The following is a 21,352-nucleotide window of genomic DNA, read 5'->3' as shown; positions in this document are numbered from 1 at the left end:
AAAAACCCATAGAGGACCTCGTGCAAAACCTGTGGCAACATCATGCCATACAAGATAGATGGAGATGTTGGTGTCACGTGATCAACTAATGTTTGCAGCTTTCCCATGAAGAAACTAGGGATACCCAAGCAGCCATGGCACGGGGGATGCTGTGACACCGGGCAACCAGGCCTTGGCTGATGGATGACTGCTGCACGAAGGATTGGTAAAGGTGATGCACCAAGATGACTAGTGCTCCACGTGCTGTCCACAAGGAGCTGGTGCTGAAATTCTCCATGCTGCATGCTGTAAATCCATACAGCCTGCAAGGTGCATTTAATAATATTTCCTTAAATCTAAGTCACATTCTAAATGTATATCTGATAGCTGGAACACAAGCCATTAGATCTTTATCCTATATATAATTATTTTTATATTGGACATTAGCTTATATCCTTCCTAGAAGCAGAAGCATCACATGCAAAGATAGCTTGTTAAGTCTCCTCTTAGGTTTTAAGTTTATGTACAGGAGTGCCATCAATATGTGATTATCTTCCTGAAGTATCCTTACAAAGTTCTTCTTGAAATTTGGCTTTAGCCAAATAACTGTCCCCTCCCAATCTGGAAAAAAAAAATTTAGAATGAAACTATTCTTAATACAACCAAATTAAGCATTTCTTAGTATGTGTGGTTACACTGTAGGTGTGATCTTAGCAAAGCTTTGTGTAAATGTTTTTGACATGGTGATTGTAATGTAGGGAATAGCTTGCTGTATTTGCAGTATATTTCTCCACCAGGTGATGAGGAGGAGGCCCCTCCCTCGGTGTGGCCCTGTCCTGTGATGTCAGCTACATCTCCTATAAGGTACCTTTCCCTGTGATCACCTCCCAGCAAAGCTGCCTAACCTTACCAGCAATCAAAGACACTCACCTACTGAACAGTGACCTCAGAGGAGAGCAGATCACCACAGTTCATGGAGAGCTGTACAATGGAAGGTAAATAGAAACTATTTTATAACAAAATGGAAAATAAAAAGTATCTTAAATCACTGCCTTAATAGCCACAAATAATGAGAGACAAAAAGGTTTGTGAATTCCTGAATATTTTCACCTAAGAAGTAATATATTTAGCTTGATTAAGATAATTTCAATATTTCTTGAATATATTTTTTTGTACATTTTTGCCCAGTATATGTTCTATGTGTGTAAAGTCTTACAGCGTTCATACAAATTTTATTATATTATTATAGAGCTTTGATTTAGTCCAAGTTAGGTGGCTAAAAGTACTACTGAAAAGGGAAAACACTGTGTTTCTGTAAAAAACAAAAAGGAAAAATAAATCCTTTTTTTGCAGTGAAGTCTTGGAACAGAAAATGGGGGAGGGGGTGTAGTGAAAACTTTTGATCATTCTATTCTGGTGCAACGTTATAAAAATGGAGCAATCCATGAATTTTTAATGTATTACATTAAGATTACACATGTATTTCTCCAGATTTTAATTATTACTGTTATCATTCCACTTGCTGAGTGATGTTCTATGTTTTACCTTAATCAAGCTAATGTTGCTTGCTCTCCCCAAACACAACACCAAACATTTCTTTTTTTTATTTCTTCCTTCACAACCTTGGTGCAATTTTGTGTCAGAAATAAGAAATTTCTACCCCTGTGGATGCTAGTGATAGGAGTTGTGGTCCAGAGCAAGTACACTGGCAAAGGTTCCTTAATACTGGTCCAGGAAATTTACATTATTATTATTATAGAAGGAAAAATGTGGGGAGAAATAATTATATCCATCAGAAAACCAGCACATAAACCTTACTAAAAGCTGTAAACTATTTTCTTTTAAAAGTGTCCCTGAGTTTACATTCTTCTGTATGCCAAGTCATAGCCTAAAACACCTCCAGTTATAAGGCTGTGTAAAACTGTCAACACTATGATGCAAGAGTGACTTATAGAAAGCATATGCATTGCCTTGGGTATTTTACTGCGGTTGCTTACAGATTCTACCATCAATCATAGCTTAGATTATGCTGAATGTGATGGGAGTTGGATATTAACAATGAGGTTCCAATAACTGTTTGACATGTTGCTGAGCATATACAATACTATAAATAACTAAATATCTTTTAAAAATGTTTTAGAAAATTGTAGACAATAACTCAAATTTTAACCAATTAACCAAGTAATCTGAAATGTTTGAGTTGGCCAAATCACATATTTAGAAGCAGTGGCAAACAAGAGCCAAACCAAGGCTTGACTTGCCTCTAAAAGCCAGGGTGCCATCCACAGCTGTATTTTCTACCCCAAACCTGGCAAGATGTATTAACAGCTATATAGTTTGATGTGATAACCCAGAGTTACCACCAATGTCTTTGTCCTACTGGGCTCTGACTTGCCATTCATATGAAACAATGAGTAGTATTAAGTTTCACAATAGGCTTTAGCCAGGCTAGACCTGTCACTATCTTGGATTGAGCTATCCTGGTGTTTGTGTTCCATGAAGACTTCTATATCTTGCATTTGTTGGTATGTTTCACTGTAGGTGTCTCATTGATTAACAACAACAGTTCTGCTTAAAAGGGGCTAATATGCTTATACTGCATAGAGGTAGACTGGATGAAAGAAAAGGCTTTTATCTGCTGTGAAATGTTATATTTGTCAATGGTATCTATTAGTCATATTTCAGTTCGAGGGGCAAAGAAAGGAAGCCACCAGAAAAGCACCAAATAACAATGATCAATTATTAAAATGGAGAATCATAGACATGGCTGGATTTCTCACAGCTAGAGAAACACTGAGATAACTTTAGAAATTCTCTGTACAACAAGGTCATGTCAGGTTCTTTCCTTTTTAGTAATGCACTTTTTTTTTTACATTATTAACATTATGCTTTATGATTGCTATTAGATTTTTTTGTGAAATTGAAAATCTTATTAAACAACAAAAGTTAAAAAAAATACACATGACGCACTGATTCTATGTGGAGTTTTATGCAATATATAATTACATACAATGCATCTGAGGAGGAGGCGAGCAGAACTGAGACACATTATCTTATATTACTTTGCACTTGAAATCAGGGATTAGCAGACATTGAAGCGTGCTATTCCCTCATTAATAAACCTCAATAGAAACTGAGCAAGCAGGCTGTGACCTATATGTATTTGGTAGCAATAAAAATAAGGCAATTATTCTATTTTGCATGAGTACATGGCTCTTCTGATGTTTTTTTTATACCTGTGGGTATCTCTAAGATGGGACAGTGCAAAAACATATGTGCCCCATTCCAGTTTTGTTCCAATGCAATATTTCTTTGTGAATAAGCTTTAACTAACAACTAACTATTCTGTATTGTATCCTCTACTATAGAGCTGAATTTTTCAGATGCCAAGAGCCAACGCCAAGTAGCCGGTTGGAGAACATTAGACCAGGGCAGATTTTGTAGAGCCTTCCACGACCCTGTTCTAGTTAATTCCATTGGACTGTAAATAGCTGGCCATTACAACTCGCAGCACTGTTTTTATAATTACAACACAACTTGCATCAATATTACAAACAGTTTATTGTTCTACAAAAAAAACACCCTTTCTTAATTTTAGATAACACAAATTCGGTGGAGTAACACTACAATCCACATTCATTGAGACCAGTTGTAGCAATAGGTCCAGAGCATTTCTGTATACCATTTCATAGTCTTATGTGTGTGGTTTTCATTTCTTCCACCTTTCTTCACTTACAAGAAGCGTTAAGCTTAAGTATCACAGAATAAAACTCTTCTCCTACATGACAGGTTCATCTATGGATGTCACTCTCGTAAAGTGGTCCAGAGAATTACATAATTTATAGCTCTTCTGATGTAGACACCGAACCACATGAATTGTTCATCTGGAACAGAATGGGTTAACCGCTCATGCAGTATAAAATATCCTTATTATTACCTGAAAGAATGACCTATTGTTGCTTGCCTTTGTATTTTGTGCACTATTTTACACTTTTCTCAATTAGATCATATGTGCCACACTTGACTATCCTATTTCATCATTTTATGTTTGATGCAAAGAGTCAGTAATACGTTTCTCAAAGTACAATTATCTGCTGAGTGATTTTCTCATGCCTGAGCAGAAAATTCTATTACCATGATTATAAAATCTCCGTACAAATAGGGCAGGAACGCAAGGTTTTATAAACTATAGTGCATTGAATGAATATATTTCCAACAATAGTGTAGGTAATATCTCTCGGGAAAGTGACTTCTTACTTTCCAGAGCAATGATCTGTCACCATTTACTACTTTGTTGTTACTATTATTGTTATATAATGCAAACCCAGCTTAATAATAATAATATAAACTTCACAGTAAAGTATTAAAAACCCCTAATAATGTACATGCACACACGTTCATTAGTGCAGGCTTGTCTGCTACTGGGGCAGCCATGGCCAAAAAATATTTCCTTCTACGTGGCAATTAGGCAGTGCTATAATTAGTAGGGTAAACAGGACCATCAAACCTCCAGGGAGCCAAAGGCAAGCACTGCAGAGTATTTGAAAAAGTCCTGACCCACTGCGCCCCCCCAGCTAACCTTCAAGGCCACTATCCTATATGCTGACCACCGGGCTATGATGTCATATCCTGGTGTTCTGCCTTAAAAGGTGCACAGTGCCGGTTCAGGTTATTATGTGGGCATTGCTGGCTAGGCACAGACCTCCATAGTATAACTTGGTCGGTTACAAGGGAGATTTTTGATCTCCCCAAGAAGCCCATTGAGCAGTGACACATAAAGGAGCCTGATCAACCAACAGAGTGATCTTCTCACGGTTTTGCAGCAAAAGCTGCTGCATGTTAGACTTTCCATCCTAGGCCTGATACCTAGCCTACCTGCTCCAGAATACACAACTGCTTGGAGAGCTTATTTATCTCATAAAAAGGAACACTTATGCTAAAAGAAAATTGTCTTTTATGGGTTACTACATGGGTCACTGCAGTGAGGTGCAAAATGGCTATATTCTCTGGGACTTAAATTGTTAAATAGTCATTCTATGCTTTAGGGATTCTTTGAAAATGACTAGGGCTGAAAAGTGGGGGTAAGAAATAATTGTGACTTTCAACCTAAACTTTAAAAAGAAGCCCTGGGATAACATATGTGTCTAATCAGTAGATGTTGCAAATATTAATTCTGGCAGATTATTATATAATATTATATAATTGATTGCTTGAATGTTTTAACAAGATATTGCATGGGCATTTTTGTTCAGTGAACTCAATACTTATCATCTGGTATTTGTTGTTACTGTAAGAATCTTCTTCCAAAATATTCCATATGTAAAAATCAAACAAGGTTTCAATAATTTATTGTGAATTTTACCAGGCAATAAATTCAGGAAGTTATTTCCTTTCCTTTCATTTTCTAGTTACACAGAGTCATTGAACATGTTCATGAAAGCTTTGCTTCTAGGCTCCTTTGCTGAACTCATCAATGACACGCTAAAGCTCTCTATATATGATTAAATATATGCCTTCTGTATGACAAATATACTAATTTCATTGGCAACACTTGACTAGGTCATTCTAATACAACTCAACAATTTTGTATCTATATAGTCATTATATAACATACTCCTTAAGTTTGTATCTTGTATCTGGATTCTTTCAGATCATTTCTACAAAACTTGTAAAACATACTTTTATGTATGAGATATCTGTAAGTCCTAGTAATGCCCCTGAACTAACCTCTGATGTAAGTAGTCCATGCTAAATAACCAGTTATGTGCAATTAATTCTTTTTAATTAAATATTTAAGGCCCATACGATTCCGGCAAGTGTTTCCATGCTCTGCTTTGTAGTTAAGCCTTTTCCTGCACTGGCAGCCTAGCCTGGCTATCATGCTGATGGTGCCACCGGGGTGCCATTAGGTTAGTTTCTGAAGTCATCCACAAAGGGAAGTGCACACATGAGTACTAATTGTTACTGCTTCCTGACTAGCAGGCCAATTGTTTCCAAGTGAGTATCTAACCAGCGATTGAAGTGATGCTCACACTGAAGGACGGTCATGACTGAGAAGCAAATGTGTTTTTGGTTTTATATCTACACAAACTACATAAAAGTCAAGTTGGATCTCGGGCTCAGCTTGTAATTTAAAGAAAGTACATATAGATACTCAGAAGGACAAAGAGGAGGATTTTGAGCAGACTCAACTCTTTTCAAGCTTGCTCATCCTAAACCTTCTTCATGTATTTGGTACGATTGAAATGAAAAAAGGGTTTATATTTCATTATACGAGTCCCGTATAAAAACTGTGCAGTGATTAAACACAAGCATATTTGTTTGGTGAGAACATGTAAATTCAGTAAAACACCAAGAGAGAGATACAAGAAATATTTTTATTGCTGTTCACCATGGGCTGTTTGTTCATTCCTAGCTGTTAAGACTGTTAAGCCAACTATATATTTCTGAGAAAAGAAGTTCAACTGCTTATTTATGGGGATGTCACTTATAAGAGACACATCCTTGGATTAATTCGGCCTGCAGACAATTTATCCACAATAGCGGACAGTAAGGATGCAGAGAATTTACAGCCCAGAAATAAAGCCTTCACGCAGAAACATCATAGGGAGCGAGGGTGAATATTTCTTATATTTGTATTCAGCTAGAATGTGATATGTCATTGAAACACCAGCAGCAGAAATAAGGCCAACTGGTGTTATCTATTCATCTCTAGAACCTTCACTTTATCTGTTACTATTTCTCTTTGACACTTGTAACAAGATTGAGGTGATTTGAATATTGTATTGTCACTATTTCCAGCCTTTTAAAAAATGTATAAAATATAAAAGAACCATTTAAGTACCAGACAGGGCTGGTGCAAAGATTTTTGCCACCCTAGGCAAAACATAATTTTGCTGCCCCCTTGCCCCACCCCCACAAGCCCCTCCCCTTTGCCCACTCCTCCCATCAAGTGACCGCGAGCCGCGGCCACACTTCTAATGAATGACGATGGACAGCGGTTCGCAACGGCAGGCTGCGCAGCTGCCGCCCCCCCTCCAAGTAGGCGCTGTAGACGGGCGCCTACTTTGCCCATAGGTGGCGCTGGCGCCGGCTGATATAGTTGTGCTACGGAATGTGAACAGACAATTATTGATTTGGGTTGAGTTCTTTATGATTTTGTTGTTTTATAAGTTCTTATGTGGATGTGTGCTAATTTCTGTATTTGTTGGTAATTTCTTCTGTACCACCTCAGTAATGTGTGTGACCTTAGTTTTATGAGCAAACTTAAGCAAATTATATCACTTGTGGAATAACTAATTTAAGGTTAGTCAAAAGACATTTTGTGATACAGTTAAGTGGACCAACATTTATAGAGTAAAAAGTTCAAATGTACCTTAAATGCAGTTTTTCTTAACATTCTAGGTGTGAGCAGCGTGAATCAGTTGGGAGGGGTATTTGTGAATGGGCGCCCGCTACCCACATGTAAGAGAAAGAAGATAATAGAACTGGCATCTAATGGTGTGCGAGCGTGTGATATCTCCAGGATTTTACAGGTAGGAAGAACTACTAAGATCCTTTAATATGGCCCATAAAAAGACACCTATTACTGTTGAGGAGGATAGAAAACTCTCGAAATATGTGTGATTAGATATCTTGGGGAAGCTGAATGTTCAGTAATGGGTACATTTTTCAACACTCATGGTAAGTAACGATAGCCTCTATGATGATACAGCCTTGATGCACCCCAAAATGGAATAGTGATGCTCCTGCCAAAAGAGGACTTTCTTGCCTTTCATAGATTTTGTTTTATTGGTAAAGTAACACAGGTTACAAACATGTGTATACTTCTAGATTGCAAGCTCATTTGACCAGGAACAAATACATGTGTCCAATAAACAAACACAAATAGGTGGAGCAAATAAAGAAATACAAGTATATACCTTTCCCTTATGGTAATCATGCTCTCATATGGGTAATACTCTAAAAATAAAAATATAACACAACACAATAGTGCAATATATTTCACAAATAATATGTCAATAAATATTTGTGATATGTATACAGCAAGCAGCCATATTGGTAGAGGAAAGAGATGTTAACACTGACTCTAGTAGGCGGCGGCATTATAGAAGGACGCTTAATGAACGATCCACCCTACATTGCTTCTGATTGGCCAACTGTGTGTGTGTGAGAGCATGTATAATTGTGTGTGCGTAAGCATGTATTTTAAGGGGGTGAGATGGAGTGTGTGTAAGTGTGTGTCATTTGTATATCTGTGTTTACATATGTGTGCCAGAGTGTATGTTGGAAGGTGGGGCAAAGGGGTAAAGAAGGCACATACTAGTTGTTTAGGAGCAATAATGGCACTGACAAGCTGTTTGAGGGCAATAATGGAGCAGACCAGTTGTTTGGGGCAAAGATGGCATGAACAGGCTGTTTGGGGGTTAGGATGGCACTTATAAGCTGCTTGGGGCAAAAGGCACTCACAAGCTATTTTGGGCAAAGATGGCACTCACAAACTGTTTGGGGCAAAGGTGGCACAGTGGGACATGATGCTTTGGTGAAATTGAGGGGCCCTGGGGTAATTTTTGTACCAGGGCCATGTGGTTACTAGTTACGCCCCTGCATGTGTATCATATGGATATGATAGCTGAGTGTTCCCTTTCATTGAATGTTTTCGATCTTTGGAAATTCATCAGAATCCCTCCCATGCATTTGCCCTCATTCTCTGACGCTTCACAGTTCCTTGGCTTGACATATGTCCTGCTTGCCAGTGCACAGGTATTCTCTAGAACTGGCTTGCACAATAGTTTCCATTTATTTCAGTTGGTATGTCCTCTTGCTGCAGCTTCTCCTAAAGGTAAGTGCCCTTTTTTCTTAAGCTAAAGAATGCATATTAAGGTGCTTACATGAATCCTAATTGGTAGAACTGCATTGGGTACTGGAGTGTCCCTTTAAAAGAAGCAATGACTAGTACTTTTATATAGTTTAAAACACTGCACTGCAACAGACTCTATCCAGAGAAAGCACCTGGCTGGACATTTGCAGTTCCTTTACAGTACTAATGAATGCACAGCTTAACAACATTAATCATATGGCAGAGATCATGTGATCATTGAGCAATGGAATTTCATTGCTGGGCACCCAAATTTCCAAATGGTAGTCAGTAGCTGAGGTAAATGTAATGGCATGGCATTGACCAATGGTGTATCTGTTTTGTTTGTCTACTTCTTTGATCTTATCACCATTATTGCCAAACTGCAATAATGCAGAAGGATATGGTGACACTTTGCGATCACACATTGGTTAATTATACTGTATTAAGAGATTTGGTATCCAGTTAAAAAAGCCATCTTTACTCAATCTTTCCAAATACCAGACTGGTACTAGTGTGTGTAACTTCTGGGGATGTTTGTTCTGGGTTTTACCCTAAAAAGTGTCTTGTGTCTGTGTAAAGTCAATTTAATTATGATTATATTGCAGGTTTCCAATGGATGTGTCAGCAAAATTCTGTGTCGATATTACCAGACTGGCTTTGTGGAACCCAAAGCAATAGGTGGCAGCAAGCCACGACTGGCTACCCCCAAGGTGGTTATGAAAATTGCAGAAATGAAGTTGGAATACCCATCGATCTTTGCTTGGGAAATCCGAGAGAAGCTTCTTTCTAGTGGAGTCTGTACTGAAGATAAGATTCCCAGTGTAAGTTAATAATTTGCTTTGATATAGGAAGAATATGTCACTAATCTACCAAATTAATGTGATAGTGGGTAAAATAGGGACATTGCCCATTTGACTTCCTGTTTTTAATATAACATTTTAAAAATAATTTGCTATTTGCACAGTTACTGTATCCCTTCTGTGGATGTCACTAGTTCATGTTCATTCAGAATCCTACCTTTCCAGGACTTTAAATGGAAGTCACTGCATTATTAACAAATAAACACAAATTCTTCTTACATAGAATTATCTAAGAACATATATTTTATATATACAAATCAAAATATTTACATATTTCCATCTACATAATGACTCTGTTCTGTTGTGACTTAAATGAGCAACTTTCAATATAATATATATTATAAAGTACTTACAGATATAAGTACTTTATAATTAATTTAATATGTGTTCATCTCCTGTAAAGAAAAAGAAAGCACACTTTAGACGTTGCTCTAGCTTCAGGGTTGCAGAAGAACATTTGGAGAACTTTTTGGGTGGGTGTGCAATGTAGGGTCTTATCAGACCTCCGGAGCTGTTGCAGCATTGGATCTGGCTAACAGCAAGCATAATGTACCGTGGTAAGCAGGAGATGCGTTTCGTCAAACAATCTCATGCAATACAGGCAGTTGGATGGCTTGGAAGCAGAGCAAATGCACAGTGGGGATTCTGATTAATCTTTCCATTCATTTGTACAGAAAACATTTTAGTTAAAAGGTGTTCCTGAAGTGTCCCTTTAAGGTACACATAAGATTAGTTGAGTTCCAAGACCCCTTTTAATAAATCTTTTGTCAGTATCACCTTACCAGTAACACATTTTAAACAGTGATGATCCAATAGAAACAAGAAAGAGGTCTTGGGGTGTTGCTTTAATCGTAATACTTTCTGTGATAAAGACAAAGATTATGCTTGGAAATAATGATTTAAACTTGTTAAACCGTATGATAATCAATCAATACTTATTTTTGCAATGGCACTCAACAGCTTATATCCCTATAAATAAATACCTTTTTTTTACACATTTAACTGATTCTTCTCCAGGTTTCCTCTATAAACCGTGTCTTAAGGAACCTACCTTTGGACCTCAACTTTCCAGCTACCTCTGAATCACTGTGTCAAGGTGAGATGCAAAAAAAGAGAGTTTTAATCACCTAAGGTGTCCATGCCCCACCTAGGGTAGGTATTGATGCCACATTTCACTGCCCACAATTTCAGATGCCCAGGGAAAAAAACTATAGCATGAAGAACTGGGGAGCTCCCACTGCTGGAAGGTCTTAATAGTATTTGTTGCATGACTTTGCTTAAGCTTTATGTCAACTGGTAGATTTTTGGTTTGTACAATAATTGTGTACTATGTGATTCTTATGAATGTTGGCACAGCACCACTGTTAAAGGACCCTAGACATAATGGCTACCAGGTTTCTCTCAGTAGACATGTTGTCAGTCGTGTGATATTTAGGGTGAAGTTCCCTGTATAAACACCACACCGAGCTGATTCTTTATGGAAGTGCCAATGAAGTCCATTCCTCCATAAATATTCATAGGTCAGACTGTCTGGCTCAGTGATTCAGTGACGTCTGAGCCATTCTAATGTTTACTACAAGCAGTAGAAAGAATCAGAGTGTTTGTGTAGGACAGTAGCTTCAGATAAAGGCGCTAGATCACATGCAAATGGCTAATATGCATTTGCTTGAAAGCAACATATTATTTAAAAAAAAATAGAACCTTATTTAAAAAAAGAAAAACATTTTCAGCATGTTCAATTGTAATTTTCATCTTTCTCATTTACTTATCCAAACTATATATTGGTGTCTTTTCAGAATAGGGCTTTTGTGTATATACTATCATTATTAAAAAAGCCTACATTAAAATGGTTCTACACATTATAAATTACACACAGATAATACAAAGAAGAATAAAAAATGTGTTTATCTGCCTTGTGTTTGGAAATGCCTCCTATGCCCCGGAAATAGAAGGTGGGGATCACATTATATAAGCTGTTATTTTTTGTCATGCTGTCTAAATTAGTACTTTTTAGAACTTCCATTTGCCATAACTGTCCCACAGAAATGTGTATTTTTTTTAAAAGCAGAAAACCTAGGCTAGTTCAGAAAAGCAATTCTACCACTTTTCATGCTACAATTTCCCAACCAACCTCTTCTAAATCATGTGACTTTCTTTGCAATTTTGCTAAGGATTTCTTCTACAGAATAGAAGCATGTTCAGCCCATCTAGTCTGTCCATCATAACTATTATATGTAAGAAAGGTATTGCTTTGGCCGGTTTGCTGCTGATCAGGCATGGAAATGGATCTAATAGTCATTAAACGTATGGAAGTAACGTGGACTGGTTCTTGCTGGTCTGCCCTCGCTTTCCTGAATTCATTTTGCTGGCTTTATATAAGAAATGCAGAAAATAACTTAACTCTTAAGTGTTATTATTGTTAATCTTCCCATTTTGTTAAGAAAACTTACTAATTTTGCATGGCTACCAACTTACATGCAATTTGCAGATAAAACTTCATTAGAACTTACCGTATTTGCTCAATTATAAGATGACCCTGATTATAAGATGACCCCCCAAAATTGGAATATTAATTTAGGGAAAAAAAGATAAAGTCTGAAAGACTACCCTATAGGAAAAAAAGTTTTACTAGTAAATATTAATTCACATGTAAACTATTTTAATAATAATCATTTTTGTTTTTATTTCCTTTTATTTGCCATTCTGCCCTAGTTATGCACACCTGCTCCAGATATGCCTTTTATCCCCTTATATGCCACTCTGTCCCCCAGAGATGCCTTATATCCCCTTATATGCCACTCTGCCCCCAACAGAAATGCATTATACCCCCTATATGCCACTCTGCCTCCCTAATAAGCCACTCTGCCCCCAGATATGCCTTTTAATCCCCTATTTCCCACTCTGCCTCCCAGATATGCCTTATACACCCATATATGCCACTCTGCCTCCCTGGCATGCATTTTAACCCCCTATATGCCACTCTGCCTCCAGAAAACCATTGAACCCCACCCCCATGCCACCCTTAACCCCCTCCCTGACACTCGTAACCTCATCCTTGACACTCTAAATCTTCCATGCCACTCTAACAACCCCCCCCCCGACTTATCAGTGCATCCCTTTAGTTGTGATCTGTGTTCAGACTCCCTGGTGTCTAGTGGGGCAGCCGGTGGAGGTCTGTGCGATGCAGACCTCTGCTGCTGGTGGCCAGTACATCCGCTGGGGCTTCTATGACGGAGCGCCGGATCTGGATCTAAGTCTTGTAGTCAGACCTCTATTTGAGGTCTGGTTAGAGGACGACCTCAAATATAAGACGAGGTAAATTTTTCAGAGCATTTGCTCTGAAAAAAACCTTGTCTTATAATCGAGCAAATACAGTATTTACTTTTAATTCACAATCATTTATCTTTCATTTAAAGGTATACAGAAAGGGTAAATAACACATAACGTGCATTGAATGGTTTTAAATTAAATTTGAACCTAAGCTTATCACTTTGAGAGATTTTTTACTACTGTATACATCTTCATTGAGTTTTCGAGCTTTCTTTTCAGGTTCACTTGATGAGCAAAATGTGAATATTCCATGCAAAGAGTCGTCCAAACCAGATGCTTCTCCAAGTGGCTCTAAAACGCTACTCAGTGTCTCGCCACACAGCAGCCAGCATCGGAACAGGACAATATTCACTTCTGAGCAGTCAGAGGTTCTGGAGAAAGGTACTAGATTGCAACATTTTTGTTCTTTGGTTATCCATAGAAAAAAATGATTAAATAATGTAAGGAAAAACTTTTGAAAGTGAAAAATATATAACATTCCACCATCTGCCATACAGATTAAAGTGCTGGGAGGGCTGTCTCCTCTTAGGTCAGGAAAAAAAGAGGCTATAATCTTGGAATGTATATTAATCAGTGGAGGCTCCTCCATATGAGCACATGCACACGTGGACCCCCAAGCGCAAAAGGAAAAAAAAGATTGCAAATTTTGCATTTTTTTCCCTTTTGCGCTTTGGGGTTCACGTGTCATGAAGCCTCCTGTCCCCTGATCGCACGTGCGATAGGAAGAGATCCTATTTGGCTCAATCGTCTTCCGCGCTTGCTAAAGCGCCGGCTGAGCCAGCATTTGAACCCCGTTAGCACAAAAAAAGCTGTGCGAGTGGGGTCAGCAAACTCACCGGCTAGCCCGGAGTCTCCCCACCCTCCCCAGTGACTGACTGCAATCCTGCAGTCACACTGATGATTGGCCCCACCCCTTTCTGATTCCCAGTCCCTCCTGGCAGTCACACTGATGATTGGCCCCACCCCTTTCCTTATAGCGTCCACACTGCTCAGCAACTCATGTAACAGTAAGTATAAAATTAATATTTGGGCTGCTGACAGTTAGGGGAGGTGGGGGTTAATTTAGGGGCAGTTATGGTTAATGGGGTGTTTAGGGTTAATTTAGGGGCAGTTATAGTTAATGGGGTGTTTAGGGTTGATATAGGGGCAGTTATGGTTAATGAGTTCTTTAGGGTAAATTTAGGGGCAGTTATGGTTGATGGGGTGTTTAGGGTTAATGAGGTCTTTAGGGTTAATTTAGGGGCAATTATAGTTAATGGGGTCTGTTGGGTTAATTTAGGGGCAGTTATGGTTGATGGAGTCTTTAGGGTTAATTAAGGGGCAGTTATGGTTGATGGGGTCTTTAGGGTTAATTTAGGGGCAGTTATGGTTGATGGAGTCTTTGGGGTTAATTTAGTGGCAGTTATGGTTGATGGAGTCTTTTGGGTTAATTAAGGGGCAGTTATGGTTGATGGGGTCTTTAGGGTTAATTTAGGGGCAGTTATGGTTGATGGAGTCTTTGGGGTTAATTTAGTGGCAGTTATGGTTGATGGAGTCTTTTGGGTTAATTTAGGGGCAGTTACGGTTGATGGGGTCTTTAGGGTTAATTTAGGGAAATGTATTTTAACCTGTACATTAAGCCGTAAATGTAAATTTAATTTTCAAAATTTATATATTGTGAACGCCCATTGGAATTACCCACCAGCTGCCACTGTGATTGAATTTACTTAGATGTTAAGGGATTTCTGCACTTGCATGTGGACAGACGCTGCCCCTTGTGGTCGTATTTGGCACTGAAACACTGAGCCCAACAGCCTTGTGCCAGCAGGAGAAATAGAATGCTGATGTCAGCAAGAGCATGGCTTGAAAAAAGACTGAGGGGGTTTTCGATACAGTTACAATACAGGCAGACCATACCCATTGTACAGTGGTACGGAATATGATGGCTCTATATAAAACAATAACTCATAATAATAGTAATAAATCACATATGTTAATTCCAATTGATGTAATCTTTCTGCCTTTCCTCTGTTTATTTAGAGTTCCTGCGAGTTCAGTATCCAGACATGGCAACCAGGGAGAAGTTGGCAGCAGACACACAGCTTCCTGAAGTTACCATCAGAGTATGTATTTGAAAATGCTTTTGTTTCATATACTATAATTAAAAGTTGTGACAAAGTTTTAAAGCTGCATCAGAAATGCAAATCAATATTGTGACGACATGATGTAAGCCCCAGCGTATTAGGAAAATATTCCAAAATTTGGATAAAATGAACTGTAGAGCTTTGAAAATGTACATTGTTCAAGATATCCGCAGATATATATATGTAATCTGTCAAAGTTTTTTCTACATTATTAGGAAACTGTGCATGTTTAGCCACTTTATAATATAGGCAGACTGGTTGTTCTCCATATAATTGAAAATTATGAACCTGAGGAAGATCAGTAAACGGCAGGGATGGCACTTTCTGATTGCATTAAGAAAAGGCTGGCTAGAGCAGGAGTTTACTCCTAAATTCTTAAAAAGTTGTGTAGAGGTCTAACACATCCCCTTCATGGAAAATAGTTGGGAGGATAGAGAAGGGGCAAATGCATTTTAGAGAATTCTGCGGAATCCCCTATTTGCAAGGGGGACTTCATGAAAATTTAGAGGAACCGCACAGCCATCATATGCACTAAAGCACTGGAGGGACGGAGAATCCCTTTAAGAATCTAGCCATCTGATTAAAGTGAGTGTGCCTCCCAAAGTAAAAAAAAATAGTAATTATTCCAAACAGCATGTAAAATCACACAGCATATTTTTGGAGACATAAATCTAATGCCTACCACCTTCTCTGTAACAAATACAAAAAAATGTATCACTGTTTTTATGTATTCTTTTCCATTGCAGTTTATGAATGTTATTATATTGCTGGAGGGTTTTTAGCAATAAAATCCAGAGGTATATATGTGTCTATTACCTTGTTGGATCTTTTGCCTTCGGAACTGCCTTCATTCTTCATGGCATACTTTCTACAAGGTGCTGGTTCCTCAGAGATTTTGGTTCATATGGACATGATGTCATCACGCAGTTGCTGCAGATTTGTTGGCTGCGTACCCATAATACAAATCTCCCGTTCCACCACATCCCAAAGGTGCTCTGTTGGATTGAGATCTGGTGACTGTGGAGGCCACTGGAGTACAGTGCCATGTTGAGATGATGTGAGCTTTGTGACATGGTTCATTATCCTGCTGGAAGTAGCCATCAGAAGATGGATACACTGTGGTCATAAAGGGATGGACATGGTCAGCAACAATACTCAGACAGGCTGTCGAGTTTAAACAATGCTCAATTGGTACTAAGGGGCCCAAAGTGTGCCAAGAAAATGTCTCCCACACTATTACACCACCAAAACCAGCCTGAACAGTTGATACAAGGCAGTATGAATCCATGCTTTCATGTTGTTCACACCAAAGTCTGACCCTGCTGACTGAATGTTGCAGGTGAAATCGAGACTCATCAGACCAGGCAACGTTCTTCCAGTCTTCCACTGTCCAATTTTGATGAGCCTGTGCAAATTGTAGTCTCAGTTTCCTGTTCTTAGCTGGCAGGAGTTCTGCTGCTGTAACCCATCTGCTTCAAGGTTCGAAGTGTTGTGCGCTCAGAGATGGTATTCTGCATACCTTGGTTGTAACGAGTGGTTATTTTGAGTTACTGTTGCCTTTCTGTCATCTTGAATCAGTCTGCCCACTCTCCTCTGACCTCTGACATCAACAAGGCATTTTCATCCGTACAACTCCCGCTCACTGGATATTTTCTCTTTTTTGGACCATTCTCTGTAAACCCTAGAGATGGTTGTGCGTGAAAAATCCCAGAAGATCAGCCGTTTCTGAAATACTCAGACCAGCCCGCCTGGTATGAACAACCATGCCACGTTTAAAGTCACTTTCTTCCCCATTCTGATGCTTCTGAACTTCAGCAAGTTGTCTTGACCACGTCTACATGCCTAATTGCTTTGAGTTGCTGCAATGTGATTGGCTTATTAGCTATTTGTGTTAACAAGCAATTGAACAGGTGTACCTAATAAAGTGCTTGCGCTTATGCTCCTCCGATAGCTGCTTAGGCACCCACCTGGCACACACATTACTGAACTGAATCAGGGCATTGGTAGATCCAACACTCACATTCAGCTTTCCTGCAACCACTTTAACTGTTATTCTTCTGTTTTCGCAAATAAGTTCCAGGGTTCCTTATTCATTCCTCGTGATCGTGGCTGTAGCTGGATGTCCGGAGCACTCTGCATCCGTCACACCAGTACGGCCATTTTCAATCAACTCATAGACAACTCTACAAGGGAGAACTTTGTCCTCATACTGAGCACACTTGCGAAGATGAATTTTTGCTCCCAGCACACCTTCTGCCCGCAAAAAGCATATGACAGGACACTGTTCCTCTTTAGTGCAATTTATAAGTTTCGTAGCCATCTTCACCCCAGGTTGAAAAGTCTTATAGTAAACTGCAAGAGCAGCTGGCTTACCAGACAGAACTAGTCACATGACACGCTAAGACACGACCAATTACTACTCCTCCCGCCTTCACTATTTCCAACGAAAGTATAAAGCTTTTTGAACGTCCCTTGTATATACGGTATACACAGTTCTGTATATTTAATTGCTCAAGCTTTCTGCAAGTCGCACGCTGCAGTTTGTTAGTGCTGGCTCTAAGCCAAAGTAGCCGTTCTTCCTTAGCCCCTGTCCATGGTGCTGAGAGTACCAGGCCAAAATCCATGTATCTCCTCTGGGATTCCTATAATCTGCAAAACACAGACACAAGGATCAGATCGCTTAACAGTAATAAACATAACTCCTGTTATAGAATACCAATATCTCCATAGGCTGTAAGGTGGCAATACTTTATTTAAAAAAAGCAATACAAGTCAGGTAATTTAATCTTTCCCAAGGTTTTTCATCAGTGCCATAGAAGTTGAATTTATAGAACTGATTTACCCTCATTTTGGTATATGGTACACTTTATGACATGGTCAACAACAATACTCATGTCGCGTTTAAACAATGCTCAATTGGTACTAAGGTGCCCAAAGTGTGCCAAGAAAATGTCCCCCACACCAATACACCACCACCACCAGCCTGAACCATTGATACAAGGCAGGATGGATACATGCTTTTATCTTGTTTACACCAAACTCAGACCCTGCCATCTGAATGTTGCAGCTGGAATCGAGACTCATCAGACCAGGCAACGTTCTTCCAGTCTTCCATTGTCCAATTTTGGTGAGTCTGTGTGAACATCAGTTTCCTGTTCTTAGCTGACAGGAGTGGCACCCGTTGTGGTCTTCTGCTGCTGTAGCCCATCTGCTTCAAGGTTCAATGTGTTGTGCGCTCAGAGATGGTATTCTGCATACCTTGGTTGTAATGAGTGGTTTATTGAGTTACTGTTGCCTTTCTGTCATCTCAAACCAGTCATCCACACAACTGCTGCTCACTGGATAGCACCAACAACCATGCCACGTTCAAAGTCAGTTAAATCCCCTTTCTTCCCCCATTCTGATGCTCGGTTTAAACTTCAGCAAGTTGTCTTGACCAAATCTACATGTATATATTCATTGCGTTTCTGCCATGTGATTGGCTGATTAGCTATTTGTGTTAACAAGCAATTGAACAGGTGTACCTAATAAAGTGGCCAGTGAGTCTATATATGCTGTAACTTACTGCGTGTTTAATATAATGTTGTTGAGTGGATTTTATAGTAAGGTTTGAACAGAGTGTGACTCTGAGGGTACCTTTAATTAATAATTATGCTTTGTTCCGCTCATAGATCTGGTTTTCCAACAGAAGAGCAAAATGGAGACGTGAGGAGAAGCTGAAAAGAGACATACACTCCGCAGGTGATTCAGGTGTGGGTTCTCTGTGCCAGACCAAAAGTACTCTTGTTCACAACCACACAAAAGTCAGGTTTTCAGGTGACTTTGCCTTTTATTCCATGCTAGGCTCAGGTAGGTTTGTCTTTAGTAACAGTGGGCACCTTGGATCACTAGAAGATCTTGTTTTTTTATGAGTTAGCAGCGCTGGCTCTTAGCTGACAGACACCTGTAATGGCACTGACAGCCATTAAATGCCTTGGTGGAATGCAATGGCACAGCTGACACTGTGGGAAGTGATCAGGAAAGTGTGGCAGTGGAGCCCTGCTTCCTGATTACTGTATAATCAGCTGACAGTGAGATCACAGAATGAAGAGGGAGAAACAAGAGTCTTATCAAATGGATTAAATATATAAATACAATCGCAGGAGTGTACCTTTAATATGTCGTGATATAAGTTTCTGCAAAATAGGCACAAATATATTCTGTACACTTTCAAATATATTTGTATGTAAAAAAAAATAATTTAAAAAAGGGTCACTGAAGATGACCTAAGTATTGATTATGTCACTTTTATACAATTTAACTCTTTGGTTTATTCTACATGGGTCTTGATTATATGACAATGCACTACAATAAAAAGTCCCCCTGCTGCTGCGTTCCAGTTATTACATGTATTTCTTCTTGCAGGTTCAAGGTGCGAATGGAGCCTTCCACACTCCCCATTCGGACATACTAAACATAGTTTTAGTCTTTTCCACTCTCCTGTACTGACTGGCTGCCTCTCTGCCCAGGTAATGTGGAAATCTTGAGTTATTAGCCTGCTTAGTAGAGTCGCTTCTTTTGAGTTTTCATTACAATGTCTTTAGCTTTACAGTGATCCATACGCACCTCAAGGAAATATCAATAACATAAAAACTGTAAAAATGTTACTCTTGAAACACCAGCTCGGGAGGGTACAGACTTCCACAACTTTAATGAAACCTGCATATAATTTGATTAAGCCTTCTGCATCATAGATATTAACCAAGCTTCCACCTTCTTGTGTCTTTTTTGTCACTTTGTTAGCAGTTCCCTAGCTCCCGAAATTGCTCCATCACAACAGATTCAGTACACTTGAAGCCTAATAGGAACTCATCTTCTGGACTTCACTCTATTTCTTGTCCACCATTCACAGGCGATGAGGCATCAACAGGTATTAGTATGGAGGCTTTGCCTCTCTTTTACTATTAAAGGGCTGACTACATGTGAATCTATTAGTAAGGCAAGATGTGGGTGGTATACTTATAACATATTTATTTCCAGATACAACCATTATGCACAGTTACCTAGGGCTTTAATTGCATGTCAGCCAAGATTCTTATATACACTAAAGACTTCTTCCATTAGGTGTTTCAATAAGAGACTAGGTGAAGCAATAGTAAAATGCATGGCATATTTAGGTTAGCCCGATAAGATCTATGTTATGGGTACATGCAAATGAATTAACCTATTAAACTGGACTTGTGGGCTGAATGGCATGATGGTGGCACATTTGGAGATTACCATGTGTCGGGACATGATTTAATACTTTCAGTACTTAAGGTAACCTAAGTACTTCCCTTTAATCTGCAAACATTACCTTTTGCTATATTATTCATACTAAACTGTAAAATGTGGGATAGTTCATCACTTAAATCTTGGGTTTATTATCTAAGAAGATCTTTGCTGCCATTGTTGCCAAGGCATGTTGCCAGCATGCAGCCACCCTAAATTACCCAGAGATAATGTTGTGAATGTAGTTTACATATTAAATAGTATGTGTAATTTGTTGCTGTTTCATTTCAGCCCCTTTGCATGTTTCCCCAGCATCCCCTGTAACGGGCAACACTGTGTTTCCATCTGACAACAGACTGAAAGGAACGCTCCCGAGCTTAGATACAATGTCGCTCCCTGTTCCAGTGTCTATTAAACCTATGTCTCTTCCTGTTCAGCGTGGTGTTACAATGTCACACATATATCCTTCAGTACCACTAGTTAATATGGAAAATCATGGATTTCAACAAAATTATCACAGTTGTGGATCACCCATGATATTTGAGAGTTTGCATCCAGTATACCACTACTGATTGTTTCTTGAGAACACCCTGGATTTGGAGAAATATCATTCAATGATCTAGGATTATAAACATTAGAGACACATATCAGAAAAAAATATATGGACTACCCATATATCGCTACTAAAACACTTAAGTAACAAAATATAAAAATTTTATTGTTGCTGCACATGCAGATTGAGGCAGTACCTCAAATACCAAGTAAGCCCCTTCCCTTTTCCTTGTAAATAAACCAGGTTCACACAGGGTGAGTGTCTCAACTTATTGGGTCTTTTTGCTCACGGCAGAGGGCACGTATAGTGGAACTGTCACAGCTTTTAGAAAAAAAGCTAATTTGTTTGTCAATTTGTTTTTGTAGATATTTAGTTTAACAGTACATCTTGTGGACGC

General features: G+C 39.0%; 1 protein-coding gene across 1 annotated transcript; it reads left to right on the top strand.

Annotated features, from left to right (window-relative positions):
- The first annotated feature begins 224 nt into the window (after positions 1-224).
- On the top strand, positions 225-20,099 carry LOC149298727 (paired box protein Pax-4-like). Its single transcript, XM_089487065.1, has 8 exons — positions 225-309; positions 7,366-7,514; positions 9,445-9,660; positions 10,717-10,795; positions 13,249-13,410; positions 15,049-15,131; positions 18,824-19,001; positions 20,044-20,099. The coding sequence occupies exons 1-8, from the start codon at positions 225-227 to the stop codon at positions 20,097-20,099; spliced, it is 1,008 nt and encodes a 335-aa protein (XP_089343191.1).
- Positions 20,100-21,352: the final 1,253 nt, after the last annotated feature.

This window comes from Sceloporus occidentalis, unplaced genomic scaffold, assembly GCF_023333645.1.
Source record: "Sceloporus occidentalis isolate IW3139 unplaced genomic scaffold, rSceOcc1.0.p SCAF_31, whole genome shotgun sequence".
Taxonomy (NCBI): Eukaryota; Metazoa; Chordata; class Lepidosauria; order Squamata; family Phrynosomatidae; genus Sceloporus; species Sceloporus occidentalis.
This window is presented reverse-complemented; position numbering and strand designations above follow the sequence as displayed.

Bases quoted from the DNA above. Each gene is read 5' to 3' on its own strand.
- LOC149298727 (XM_089487065.1), top strand. From the start codon at position 225: ATGACTAGTGCTCCACGTGCTGTCCACAAGGAGCTGGTGCTGAAATTC. The intron at 310-7,365 runs GTGCATTTAATA...CCTTAAATGCAG, and splicing joins AAATCCATACAGCCTGCAAG to TTTTTCTTAACATTCTAGGT. The intron at 15,132-18,823 runs GTATGTATTTGA...TTCCGCTCATAG, and splicing joins TTCCTGAAGTTACCATCAGA to ATCTGGTTTTCCAACAGAAG.